The 13339-nt window shown below is 39.6% G+C and overlaps 1 protein-coding gene across 7 annotated transcripts in view; it reads right to left on the bottom strand.

Annotated features, from left to right (window-relative positions):
• nfixa (nuclear factor I/Xa) overlaps window positions 1–5039 on the bottom strand; it is a 69537-nt gene extending 64498 nt beyond the window's left edge. For all 7 annotated transcript variants that reach the window (XM_008317570.3, XM_008317574.3, XM_008317576.3 and 4 more), the window contains exon 1: window positions 4530–5039. In XM_008317570.3, coding sequence (XP_008315792.1) covers window positions 4530–4532 — 3 coding nt within the window. In that variant the 5' untranslated portion in view covers window positions 4533–5039. The remainder of the gene's footprint in view (window positions 1–4529) is intronic.
• Between the last annotated feature and the right edge of the window lie 8300 nt (window positions 5040–13339).

The raw sequence follows: 13339 nt of genomic DNA, 5'->3' as shown, positions 1-13339 counted from the left end.
GTGAACAACATGGAGTGAATGAAGACGGTGCTCACTTCCTCTGCATTCATTTTCAAAAAACCTCCAGAGCCCAAAACACTCTCTCTTTCCAAAAACAGTGTATAAATTAATAAATGTACTATACTGTATATAAACATATGTCATGTCCATATGGTCAAGGCCCCTCAGCGAAATCATCTCAAAGCCCATCCTAAATTAAGATTGTAGAGGGAATATTTGAAGGAATGCGGGTTAATTAGTGACCTATTTGGAATTCTGCAGCACCAGTGTAAATCTGTCTACATTGAAATGGATTTTCCCCATTTTACAGTATATGAAATAGAGAAAGCTGATTGGTTAAACTGAATTAATTCTACATCTGTGTACTACAGTTGTCATTCACTATCATGAATGACAATGACTTGGCTAATGGCTACGGAAAACGAGCTTATTACACTCATACATCCGGAAAAACTGTCATGTTATCCACCACAGACGTCTGGTTTTATATAATTGTAAAAACATGGTTTCTTTGACAAACCTCGAGTACAGTACAACAACAACAACAACCCAAACAACTAAATCTAACAAGAAACCATACAAACTAAGACTTGACGTTTATAAGTTAAATTAATACATAGAAAAAATGGCTCACAATGTGCATCCTGCTCTCTTTCTATTCTCATCCAAATGTACAGCCCAAACTCCTGCTTCTGCACCATATGCTGCCACATTTACATAACACATTTTGGTGATTTATGGCCCATGCTTTATTTTGTACTTTTTGGCTCCTGGAGCTGTAGGTCTGTGGCACGTTTCACTGGATGAATGGGTGTCCATCCTTGGCTGTGGGGAAATGGAGGCAGGGTTCTCTGCCTTCTTGCAGTAGAGGTCTGGACTTAGGCTAAACTTGGGCCAGAAAGCCTTGGTTTGGAGGTTGGGGGCCAGTGCTGCTCTTGTGTGTAGGGTCTGACCGCCTGTGGAGGGACCCTGCACTGCTGGGTCAGTCTGGGTGTGAGTCACACTGAGCCTCCTTGTGCTGCCTCCCTTCATGGGGGTGTCAGGGGTCCTGGCTAGAGTTGAAGCCAGTCACAGGGGCAGTAGTCCCTATTAAATGTAGCGATTACATTGGTAGATCAAGAACCCCATCTCTTTGGGTCCTGTCTGGCAGTTTTCAGGCCCCTGACCGGTGGATCCACTGAACTGTTGTTGGTCTGGAAGCTAAAATGGCAGCTCAGCTGTTTCTCCTGCAACTTCGGGGTCTCAGTCCGGGAAAGAGGGTCACAGGGAGGAGAACTTGGTAAAACAGAACTGTAGTGGTGTGGTTTTGGGGTTAGCTGAGAGGTTGGGGTGCAGTGTACAGAGCCCTGGTTGACTGGGTGTATCAGCCCGGGCCTTGGGTCTTCCTATTGTTGTTAGCTGAGAGGAGTGGTCTGCCACTGTATGCATACAATACTGTCCTGCTTTGGGCCAATCCTCAGAGGTTGGGCTCCCCATTTGTGTCCCTGCATTCTTAACCTACAGGTTCTGCAGCTACCAGAGGCTCCAGGTATAAGAACACTAGAGGCTTTTCTAGACCTGGGATGGTCCTCCTTCTCCGGGACTCGTGCTGGGATTTTGGGGAGTCTCTTCTCCAGCCTTAAGCTGATTCTTTGTGCGCGCTAATTTGAGTTTCTTGAATATAAATGAATGTAGTTGCTTTACTTGGCCATGATAATGCACTAAAGCATTAGTTTGTTGAGGGAAATGTTGAAGTCATCCTTTTGAGCTTCTCAACACTAAAATTTTAATATTTTCTACATGATATGAACTGAAGTGACTAATCAATCAGAAATTAAAAAAAAAAAAATATTACTATCACTGCAGTCAGATAACTCCAAAATAGAACCATGAATATGCAAACGTTTCTTAAAAGTGTTTTTATAAAATTTTGGCGGGATAAAAAACATCACTAAATTTAGGAATAAACACAGAATAAAATTGAGGATATGGGTAAAAGAGAGCGCGAGCCCAAGCATCCAATTTGAAATGGCAACCACTCCAAAGACGCCAAAACTGCACCAGCCATCTGTTCCAAGGTGTTTGAGGAGTGTATGAAAGGCAGAAATGGCCAGTGTTTGAGTTCCTGCCAATATTAGCCTTAAAAAAAACAGACCTATGACTAGGGATAAAAGAAAAAAAGGATAAGAATAAGATAAAAATTGAGGGGCTGTTAAAAAAAATTGCATGGATTGCCAACAATGTAGGGCCATTTTTTTTCACTTGAATATGTAATGAGTAATAGCAGTTATCGTGTGCAGGTTAATCCATAAAACGGTTAAATAAATAAATAATAATATGTATTATTATTATTGTTATTATTATTATTATTATTATTATTATTATTATTATTATTATTATTATTATTATTATTATTATTATTATTATTATTATTATTATTATTATTATTATTATTATTATTATTATTATTATTATTATTATTAAGAATAAGAATAAGAATAAGAATAAGAATAAGAATAAGAATAAGAATAAGAATAAGAATAAGAATAAGAATAAGAATAAGAATAAGAATAATACCTGTATTGTTCTTATAATTTACCCTTTTTTTTTTACAATATTAAATCAGTTAACCGTAACTGTTTCAATAAAACAAGTACAAACAGAGCACTCACTGTCACACCCCAAAATTGTCTCGATCAACTGTTGATCCTGCTTGACAGGCTGAGGTTTAGACTGACGCAAAGCTAAACTATTAATGTAGCAACATTTCTTTGCCTCCACCGACTTCTTTCAGTAACACGACACCATTTACTTGCAGATCTTTTTCTCTTCTTTCTTTTAATGGCCAAACCACATTCAGCCAGTTAAGGCCCTCAGAGGCTAAGTGCTAATAACAATGAGGTTTGGGCAGGTACAATCAGCCCTTTGTGTCAAACGAGGCCTGATCCACGGGGAGATTTTCTGGCGGTTAGTGTTCTAATACAGCCGGACCGACCTCAAAAAGCACGGACACATAAACACAAGTTCAATGTGAAGCAAAAAGGGAACTTTCTCACATTCATTTCCGAATCTCTTCCATTTCCATTTCCACTTTAAGTGAACTAAAACTGTAAAATGCTGTTCGAAATGCTGAACTATATACGCTGATCTCTTCTGTTTGTTTTGAAAACTGCTTAGAATTTATTGACTGTTTCTTTTCTGCAACAACCAAGGAGAAATCATCTGTGAAATTACTGACAGCAGACGAAAACAGAATAGAGAGGGTAAAAGCACACTTCAAAATGTTGTCTTTCAGTGCATTCATCTAGAAACACATACACTGGCATCACAAATCACAAAGGCATTACAAAACAACCACAGAGAAATGTTTTTTAAACAATTTTAAAGCATTTATGATTATAGTTTTATTGTAATCTTAAAAAAAATCAAAATCAAAAATCAAATCTCCCTTGTTGCCTCCAGTGAATACCCCTGAAAACCACAGGTGTATATGTTCTCTACCCACATATATTTACCTGCAATTTATTTTCCTTGTATTGGTAAATATAATTATTTTCTCCCATATGCAGGTCACAAAATACATTTTTGATCATCTGCCTGACTGATACAAGAGAATACATTTTGACTATTTTTAACAATGACCTGTTTTTAAAGTCACAGTTTAACAGTCACTAACTGAGAAAATAAACATAAATAAATAAATGTAAACTGTGAATGTACATATCTTTTTTATTTTGCTGTTTAAAGCAATAATGTCATCAATATTTAACGGTATTGAGTCTTTGAATATATTGTACTGAAAATATATATTACATAGGCTATATAATATATATTACACAATGTACTTTTTAGTCAGAGAAGAAGACCGACGAACCATGAACTGGTTGCATGTGGAAGTAGTTTGTTGAGAAGAAGCGATGTAAACATGTCAGTTTCTTAAATTAAGTTTCTTTTGGTATAAACAACAGTTGCGTTTCACGAGAAACACCTGGTGCCGCCGCTGCAGAGGCTAAACAGCACCAGCAGGACGCTGCCTACATGTCAGCTTCTTCAAAACCTCGATAATAATTATCGGTTAGCCAATGAGATCGCAGTCATTTTACAGGAACTTTAAGGAAGCGCGGGAGTCTTTAGGGTCGGCTAGCGGGTCAGTCTGCACCGCATTAAACCACAAACATATTCCAGGGCCACTGTTAACATAAACGACACTTTTTTTGTCCTAATGTTTCTGGTACTGTAAAACTATATAGATATAAAACAGCAGAGTATACAACAAACAGGTCGTTGTAAATCCGCCGTACATTAATACTGATGTGATGTAATGTGCAGAGAAGGAACCAGAAAGAGGGAAACAGACGGAGATGTAAATATTATATAAAAGTTATTTTTTTAACGGTTTCGAATTTTGAGTAACAACAAAAAAAGTGTCCGACGGTCCCTAACCACCAGGTCCATGACTGTGGTTAAACACTGTTCAGTTTGTCCCCTGTCGTACGTACTTGTCCCTATAGAGCCTGCAGAGGAGAACTATTGAGTTACATAGCACGTACCATTATATCGTGGGGAGAGTTGCCAACCGTCTCACTGCCCCATTTTCCTTTAAAAAGTTCTGCTTCCAAAAAGTGAGAGAATGGGACAGGGCTGGGGAAAGGACGGTTTCTTTCGCCGGTGCCAGAAGCAAAAAAAAAAAAAAAAGAAAAGAAAAAAGGACCTTTTAAACAAGTCGGGTTTAGACAGAAAAACAGACCGTCCACACAACTGGTACTGGAGGAGCGCGGCCCCGGAGACCCGGTCTACGGCTGTCAGAGGCTCTCAGAGGCGCTAATGTCCGGCGGCGAGGATTCAGAGAGACGTGTGCGTCACAGTCCCGAGGTGCGTCTCACAGCGACCAGACTGCTCCGGTAGATTTAGAGAAGCCTTTCAGTGGTAAATTAGCAGCTACAGAAAATAAATGGAGGTGAGGGTGGGCTTGTGCAGGAGAGCTCGGTCGTGTATGCTTTTTTTCTCGCGCGCAACCTTTACAGCCGGGCAGCTAGTGTCTCCAGCACGGTGCTTCCGACGTTTTGAGAAAAGATCTCTCTCTCTCTCTCTCTCTCTCTCTACCTCTCTCTCTCTCTCTCCCTCCAGTTCTCTCGCTCTCTTCTCTCTCTCTTCTCCTAAAACAGAGACACGCACGCGTCGTGCACACACGGAGTCACACTGTAACCGGGGACACCCCGTGTCCTCCTCCTTAAACCTAAGGAGAAGAAAGAGTGGCTTTTTACGTTTCCAGGTCTTTGAATCGCTGCAGCCTCTCTGGCGCACACACACACACACACACACACACACGCTGTTGTGGATTTCAGCGGAACTCCAGACGTGTGTGTGTGAATAAAATTAAAGCTTTCACCTCCGTGCGTGAGTCTAGTTTTCTAAAATAAATAACTAAATCAAACATACAGTGTAGATTGACACCACTTAGACAAGACGGTAGTCTCTTATGGATTATTAAGTGAATTATTGGTAAAGCGGACGGTGCGTGGAGAGCACAGCGACCAGAAGAGCCGCGGGGATTTAAGGGGCATTAGGAGAACCAAGGGCTCCATCACGGAGCGTGGAGATTAGGGCTGCACTTGCTCTTTCTGCCGTTTGCATCAGCGTCTAATTCTTCCAGACATTACTCGCTACACAAATACAACCAAAAGTGTTACAAAGTGCAATATTATTTTTAATATTTTTCCCAAGCAGAAATCTCTCCCTCCCTCTGTTATTCAGAGAGTCAAATGTAACTTCACTCACATTTGCACTGATGTGACAAATGACAAAACAACTCGAGAGTAGAATAGCATTTCACATGGACGAAAAAACAATAACAAATATTGATTATTTGATTATTGATTACTGGTCTAAGGGCCACGTACAACAATCAGAAGACTGGGGCATTGGAATCACAGAAAGGCAGTTTAACACAATGGTCTGAATGAAGTCAATAAATATAGTGTTTTTACTCACTGTGCTGGTCAGGAACTGCTTTACACTGACGTTAAATCACGGCGGCCCGCAGAGAAGCTGCGCTGAAAGGCCGTGGGGTAGATGGAATAGTCTGCAGCATCAACGTGGGCCCCATGCACCCAGAGTGGACACGTGGGCAAAAGGCCCGCACAGTCGTCAGATCAGCCGGAGTCCACAGGAACAATCCGCCTAAGGTGCAGTGTGAATGTCTTGGACTGGAGACTTTTTACAGGTTTTCTGTAGCGCGTCCACACAGACACAGTCAGGGGAAAAGGTCGTCCTAACAGAGAGGAGCAAAAACCAAAGAAAAATACTGGTTACATACACCTCTAAGTGTGTAAAACAGAAATACACAGTACATACATGTATATAATATATATATATATATATATATACACATATATATATGTATATATATATATATATATATATATATATATATAGTGTAATAACTCAGCGTTTCACTCGGATTCTTAAACGGACAAAAACATTTATTTCAAACGTAAGTTTGCATTTTTTTCTGACAAGAAATCCTCATATTTCTCTTTTAACCACGGGACACTTCTATTAAGCAGATCTCTAATGTAATTTCTCTAACACCAATATTTAAATATTGCTCTGTCTTCATATTTGGTCCACATCAGTCGTTCGTCTTTGTGGAATCTTTCAGCGTTGATCCCGTCATTCATTCAGTAACAAAACAGCCTTCACAACATTCCTAACATTATTTGATGTCTATTTCAGGGACTACTATTAATTATTAACGTTATAATGTTTTTGTTATGATTTAAATATCTGAGATGTGACTCAACAAAGTTCCGTAAAATGCTGTGTTGAAGAATCAGACTCAGAATTAAATATCATGATCGTCAGTGCAATTAAAACTATACATAATCAATATTTATTCATAAAAACAAAAAAAAATTAAAAAAAAAATTAAAAATGTAAGTCGGACAGACCTTATGAACGAAGGTTTAAAACAAAAAAAGATTGAAGCCACAAAAGGTATGAATGTCCTTTTTAAATAATAATTATGTCAGAAATATTTTGCACGTTTTTGTTTCCTTTGTTAAAGAATTATTATTATTATTATTATTATTATTATTAATATTATTATTATTATTATTATACACAGGATGGACGTTAAGTTTAAGAGAAAAATGACCAGCTGCTGCTGTAAAATACATTTTAAAGAACAACTAAAACTAACTTCTTAATATGTAAACCTAAACATATACCCGCACTATTATATAGCGAATAAATGATTATTTATCAAAAATATTTGGGAGAACACAGAGTCACAGTATCGGCTAAAACACCCGTCCTAACTTCAGGCCAACCTGGAGTTGTGTCTGTTCATCCTGAAAGTCTCCAAACGCATAATCGTCCGTGAAAAAACAAACAAATAAACAGAAACAAAAAAACTTTTCGGTAGTTCTGTGAACGGTGTATACCAAGGTTTTATTTAAAACTGATTAACAATTAACAATTTGCAAATAGGTCAATGTGTGGCCTTAAAATACTCCGAAGTTAATTAAACCAATTTGATTTATAGTTTTGAAAATGCAAAACGCAAAACTTTCATATGTCCCGCCGAAAAAAAGGTCTAATAATAACAACAACAATAATAAAAAATGTATAAGTATTAATAAGTATTTTAATGTTTAATCTTTCATTTAAATTACGTAGATCAGAATCCCTTTGTTATTTATTAAATATAATATTAGTATATTTATCAGTACTATATTAGTACTATGTGTTTTATTTGTTAAAACATTTATATTTAAATCCATTTTATCAACAGTCAGCTGGGTGCACCTACAAAGTGTACTCGGAGGAAATAACAGTTTATTCAGATTTTAAAATATTATTTGTTTAATATAATCAAAACAAACAGCAACACCATACGGCTGTGTGTTTTCTCTTGAATTATAATATTTTAATCACCCGATATAAAAATCCTTTATTTATTTTCCTCCCTTCAGTTATTCAGAAGGCAGTCAGACGATGTGTTCCGTGGCTGTTTTAGAATCAGTAACATGATATAACATTTAGAGATGGCTCCTTTAGTTGAACAAGCACAGATCACACACAAAAAATTATTTGAACTATCACTAAAATTGATCAACAGAAATAAGCGCAAATAAGAAGTCTTAAAGTTAAACAAGCGACACAATTCAATACCCATGATGCCTCAGTCCTGCGGGCTGTCTCCCCCGCTCCCTCTCTCTCTTTTCCTCTCTCTTCACTCACCCAGCCAGTTCCCTCTGTACATATGGTATATTTTACTTTTTAGAAACTTGAATCAAACTCATTGGAACTCTTGCTGGGATGATTCCCTCTGCCCTCTACTGTCTTCATGTCTCTCCCTGCTGACAGACGTGGCCTGGGGGACTCTGTGTCTCCATGCAGTGCTGAAGTGCACAGTGATGTTGAAAAACGCTCCTTTTTTCTGCAACAGCTGAGGTTTTGTCCCTGCATGACTGAGTGTTGTCTAGCATCACAAATCCCACTCCTGGCCTGGGTGGACACAAGAGGGCTCTGCTGGCCCTGCCTGCTCTGTCTGTGTCCTCTACGCTGTGCCATGCAAATAAATCCAAATGAGAAGGCAGCTGACGGAAAGAGGGCTGAAGAGGGAGGTTGTTCAAGAAAGGAAGCAAAAAGATTGTGAACGATAGATTAGTAAAAGTAGTGTTTTCAGTAGTCGTACAGCAAACATGGACAGATGAATAGGGTTCATCTCGCTGTATTGTAAAAATACAATAAAAAAAAAAAAAACCTTTTATTTTAAAATAGAATGAATTTCCAGCAGACCCAGACTCAGAGTGTGCTGCCCTCTGTCTCTCTGCAAAGGCTATGCACGTGATTTAGTTTGACCAGATACAGGTTAACAACACTACAACGTCACATTAGTACAGTCAGACAAACTCTAAAAGATAACAAGAGAGAAGAGCGGCATGGTCTTTCTCCACTCAACCACTCACGCTCACCTGGTCAATCACCGACAGTTCACCAGCCTCCACCTACTGAACCCTACTTTATATCCCTCTCCTTTGTTTCCCTGTTGTTTAATGAGTGTCCACTAGGGGAGACAGAGAGGACCAGGGTGTTATCATTACATCATTGTCTCTGTATATGTCTATACACGGAGTAAGAGTGATTGCTCGGTGCACCATGGGAGTTCCCCCAACTGCCTTGGCCTACAGTTGCAAAACTAGCTCTAGCTTTCCATGTTGACCAATCCATAAGCTTAAAGAGCACACACACACACACACACACACACACACATACAGTATATATTTTTTCCCTGAACTGTACAACACATAAACTGAATGTTTCTCAAGTTGACCATGGTACCTGAACGCAACTTGTGTGATAGCTGCAACTTTGGTGTGATGATGTCATAATCTGTGTACACCCGGCAGTTTTAACCTGTCAAGCTGTTATCCTCCTCAAGCTAGCATGTAGCTAGCTTGCACAAAATGGACATATTTGTGCATGTTTGTTAATAATTAACTTATGCTAGACACATGTAATCATTATTAAATAGTGAATAAAAGTAGGAAAATACATTCAAAAAGTGTATGTTTTTTTAAAACATATTTTGTAGCATTTTCTGCCAGAACGTACCAGCCAGAAGCTAATGCTGTTTGGGGGGCGTTGACTTGAAGAAGAACTATGGCTGAGTGGAGCTGGGACTCCTGTCTGGGGTTCGAGGAACATGACTAAAAAACAAGTAGAGGTTACTGATTTATTTAAACATAGCTCTACTTTTTTTTTTTTAATTATATTTAATTATTTTAAGGAAAACAGATCAGTGTGATGGTTTTATAATTTGTCTTTAAATTCAGAAAACAATGATTAAACTTTAATGATAATAATAATAATCAGTTCTCTTTGTGCCATAAACAGCTAACCTAACCTGGCCAATTCATTTCACCACACTCCCCACTAGTTAGTTAGTCAAGTTTAACGCCACAGACTTGGGGTCAGCAGGTTAGAATGGGCTGCATTTTTAAAGTTACAGTTATGTTCTTGGAAGGGAGGTGTAGGCTAGTGTGTGCATGTGTGTGCGTGTGCGTGTGTGTGTGTATGCTCCCCCAGGAGACAACAGAACCCTAATCTGTTTTCCTGGCTCTTCTTTAAAGGGAGAGTAAGATACACCAGAGTCTTCCTCTGATCGGCTGCCCTCATCCATCCCTTACTTTCTCCCTTTTTGTCCTCCATCTTTCTTTTACTTGTCTCCATCATCTGCTCCTGCTCCCTCTGCTTTCAGCCCCTTTTTCAGCCCCCCCATCCCTATGCTCTCTCATCTGTCGTGTTGGCCCGCGCTGGTCTTTGTATGGCAGCAGACCCCGTCTCCAGATACTGCCTAAGAGCTCTGATTCCACTTAATCACTCCGTTTTTTATTAGTTTTTCCTCACAGGGTATTTTGTGTTCTGAATAGTGTTTATCTACTATGCTGTTTCAGATTTATTGCTTTAGGAGGCAGACTGTGTGGCACGCAACCCACCAATACAGTACACGATGGTGTGATCTCTCTACGTCTGCCCCTCTTTATGCTTGTCTGCTTTCATCCCTTCAAAATTAAATGAACAAATACGTTGTGAGCTCTAGCACTCACTCACCACTGCGGTGGTTCCTTTTTCGTGTCCTGTTTTCTTCGGGATATTTGTTTCATTGGTGTTCAAAACACTTAAGGACAATTACCTTTACCACTGTAGTCCGTGGTACAACGCACAAGTTGCTCAGTTTGCTGTCATGTGATGCGTCCGCCCTGGCCTCCGCCAAGCTTTAGTTAATGCCCTGTTAATAAGTTGGCCAAGCAAGCAACTGCATGTGGCATCATGAATTCACATGATGAGAAACATAATGTTAAAGGCCCATTTATTATTTCCTTCTAATGGCATTTTGTATGTAAAAGAAAAGCTCGAGGTGGTTTTGTGGTTCAGCCAGTGGGGCTGGTTCTATTTTCTACAATATTATGAGGCATGGCACACATACTGAAAATATTTCCCCCATAAAATAGCGGAAGACTATCTCAGACCTCCATTTTGTTCCATCGTTGGACGCTGCACCTGACTTGTTGGACCGGTGCTTGCATTTGAAAACACCCTCTGTCCATGCCCCGCTGTTACTATGCAGCTCTCTCCTGGTTACTGGTCACCACAAGTGTCGTTATCTGCCCTCAACCAATTGGAGGCCTGCTTTTCTGACAGATGTTCCTCCTTTCTGCTTCTAGTTGTTTCCAGGGCGCAGCTGAGGAAACATGGGCGCTGGCCATCACCTTAACTGAACCCAGAACCAAATTATGGAGACAGACAGACAGACAGAAGGAAAGAAAACCAACAACAATAACTGGTCAGACAGTTCAATGAATGATTATGTGCTCATATAAATAACATAGATATTAGACAAAGCTAGAAGCTGATGATAATACGAGCCGTGTGAACTTTATGCCTCGGGAACGGACGACACAATGAATATTCATGACCTCATCCCTCTTATTCACATTCACTACCCCCTACCCCACATCCTCACTTCCTCTCCCCTCCATTGGGTGGCAACACTTGATAGGACACATGGTAAGACAGCTGTTGCAGGGCAACATGGTGGTGTGTGGTGCGGTGGTGGAAGTGTTTTTAGGAGGCACAGATGGCATCCAGAACTGGAGAAAGTGTGGTCTCTCTGCCATGTGTACATATGTGCTTATGTCTGAATGTGTCCTGGTTCCATTCATTTTCGGTGGATTATTAGGGAAAGGTAAAATGTCTATGTATAAATATAGGAGGGATTTCCGATATTGTCCAAACACTTAATTTCCAATTCCAATATCGAGCGATACAGATATAGGCCTGATATTTATTTATTTATTGACTGTATCTGTATGAGTATGAGATTAATGAAATGAGCTGCAATGCTGCCATCTAGTGACTTTCACTTTAATATACAGCTGTTTATCCCCAAAACTATTTTTAGGACACACATAACCAACCAATAACGATCCATACAGATATTACATAATAATAATATCAGACGACCGATTTTATCGCCACGACATCCATAAAATATAGATGTATAGAATACATGTTTCAACAGCAAACCTTAACACGTCGCTTCCGTTCGATATATCAGGCTCATCTATGCTAACAGCTAATGAGTTGGTGGAAATGTTTTGATTGGACTCAGATTAGAGCAGCGTTTGGGTCGCCTCGTGATAAGACTCTGGAACAGCACCGACTAATCTGATCATTTGATCTCTAAAAAGCTTTGACCCCTGCTTTCTTTGATCAGGTTTTTCATCCCCCCAAAAAAGTCAGTGCAAACATCAAACTTTTACCCAAGCTGTACAACAGGGTTTGATAAAGTTTGTCTAGGAGGCGCTCTTCAGTCAGATAAAGAGCAAAGATATGTTCATCAAAATAATTTGTTTTCTTTTTTTCTGGTTGACCTTTGTATAAATACATCATCTTTGTCATTTCTCTCTCCCTTCCATCAATGCCATTGTCTCACACACACACACACACACACACACACACACACAGCCCAACCTGGTGGTGCCAAATTGGGTTGTCTCTGCCTTGGGGTTTCCTGGGCCTTCTGGTGCCCTAGATAGCTCAGTGACTGTGTGTGCATGTGCCGTGTTTATGTGTGTGTGTACTTGTGTGTGAGCGGGACAAAGCCAGCCCTATAAACTGTGTCAGTGCTCCAGGTGCTGAGACAGACTCGGATTAACACCAGCGTTAAGCTGTCACAAAGAGTGAGCGCGGCCATATATATTTCATCAAACTTGAAATAAATGGAACCTTGTCTGTGTGAAGAGAAGACTCAAAATGACTCAATCAAATGAAACAACTGAAAGATCCCAAGCTTTATCTCCTCTCTCTCTCTCTGACGCCTCGGTCAGTGACGGAGATAATTCAATGTCAGTATTCCAAATGTTTCTTCATTCTTCTTCTTTAACTCTGAAAGTCGTGACATCAGGGTCTGTACAGTACAGTAGAGGAGACAAACCTTTGTTCAAAAGCATTGATGGTTTAAAAAATGTCATGTGGAAATTTCAGTCATTTCTAAAGTGATCTCCCAAGATAGGAAAATTCTGACATTTGTCCAAATATTCAAAGTCAGTTTATGACATTAAAACTGTGGGATTACACTGTTAAAGAGCCGGGCTCTCCTCAGAGCCACCACATCACCTGCTTCAATACACCCACACAGAGAGACAGAGACAGACAGAGACAGAGACAGACAGAGACAGAGACAGAGACAGAGACAGAGACAGACAGAGACAGAGACAGTGAGACAGATTTTATTGTGACAGGACAACTGAACAAAGAACTGAATTGGAATATTAACAAATTATTGCAC

This window comes from Cynoglossus semilaevis, chromosome 9, assembly GCF_000523025.1.
Source record: "Cynoglossus semilaevis isolate Cse_v1.0 chromosome 9, Cse_v1.0, whole genome shotgun sequence".
Taxonomy (NCBI): Eukaryota; Metazoa; Chordata; class Actinopteri; order Pleuronectiformes; family Cynoglossidae; genus Cynoglossus; species Cynoglossus semilaevis.
The sequence above is the reverse complement of the archived record's forward strand: the minus strand, read 5'-3'. Positions and strand labels throughout refer to the sequence as shown.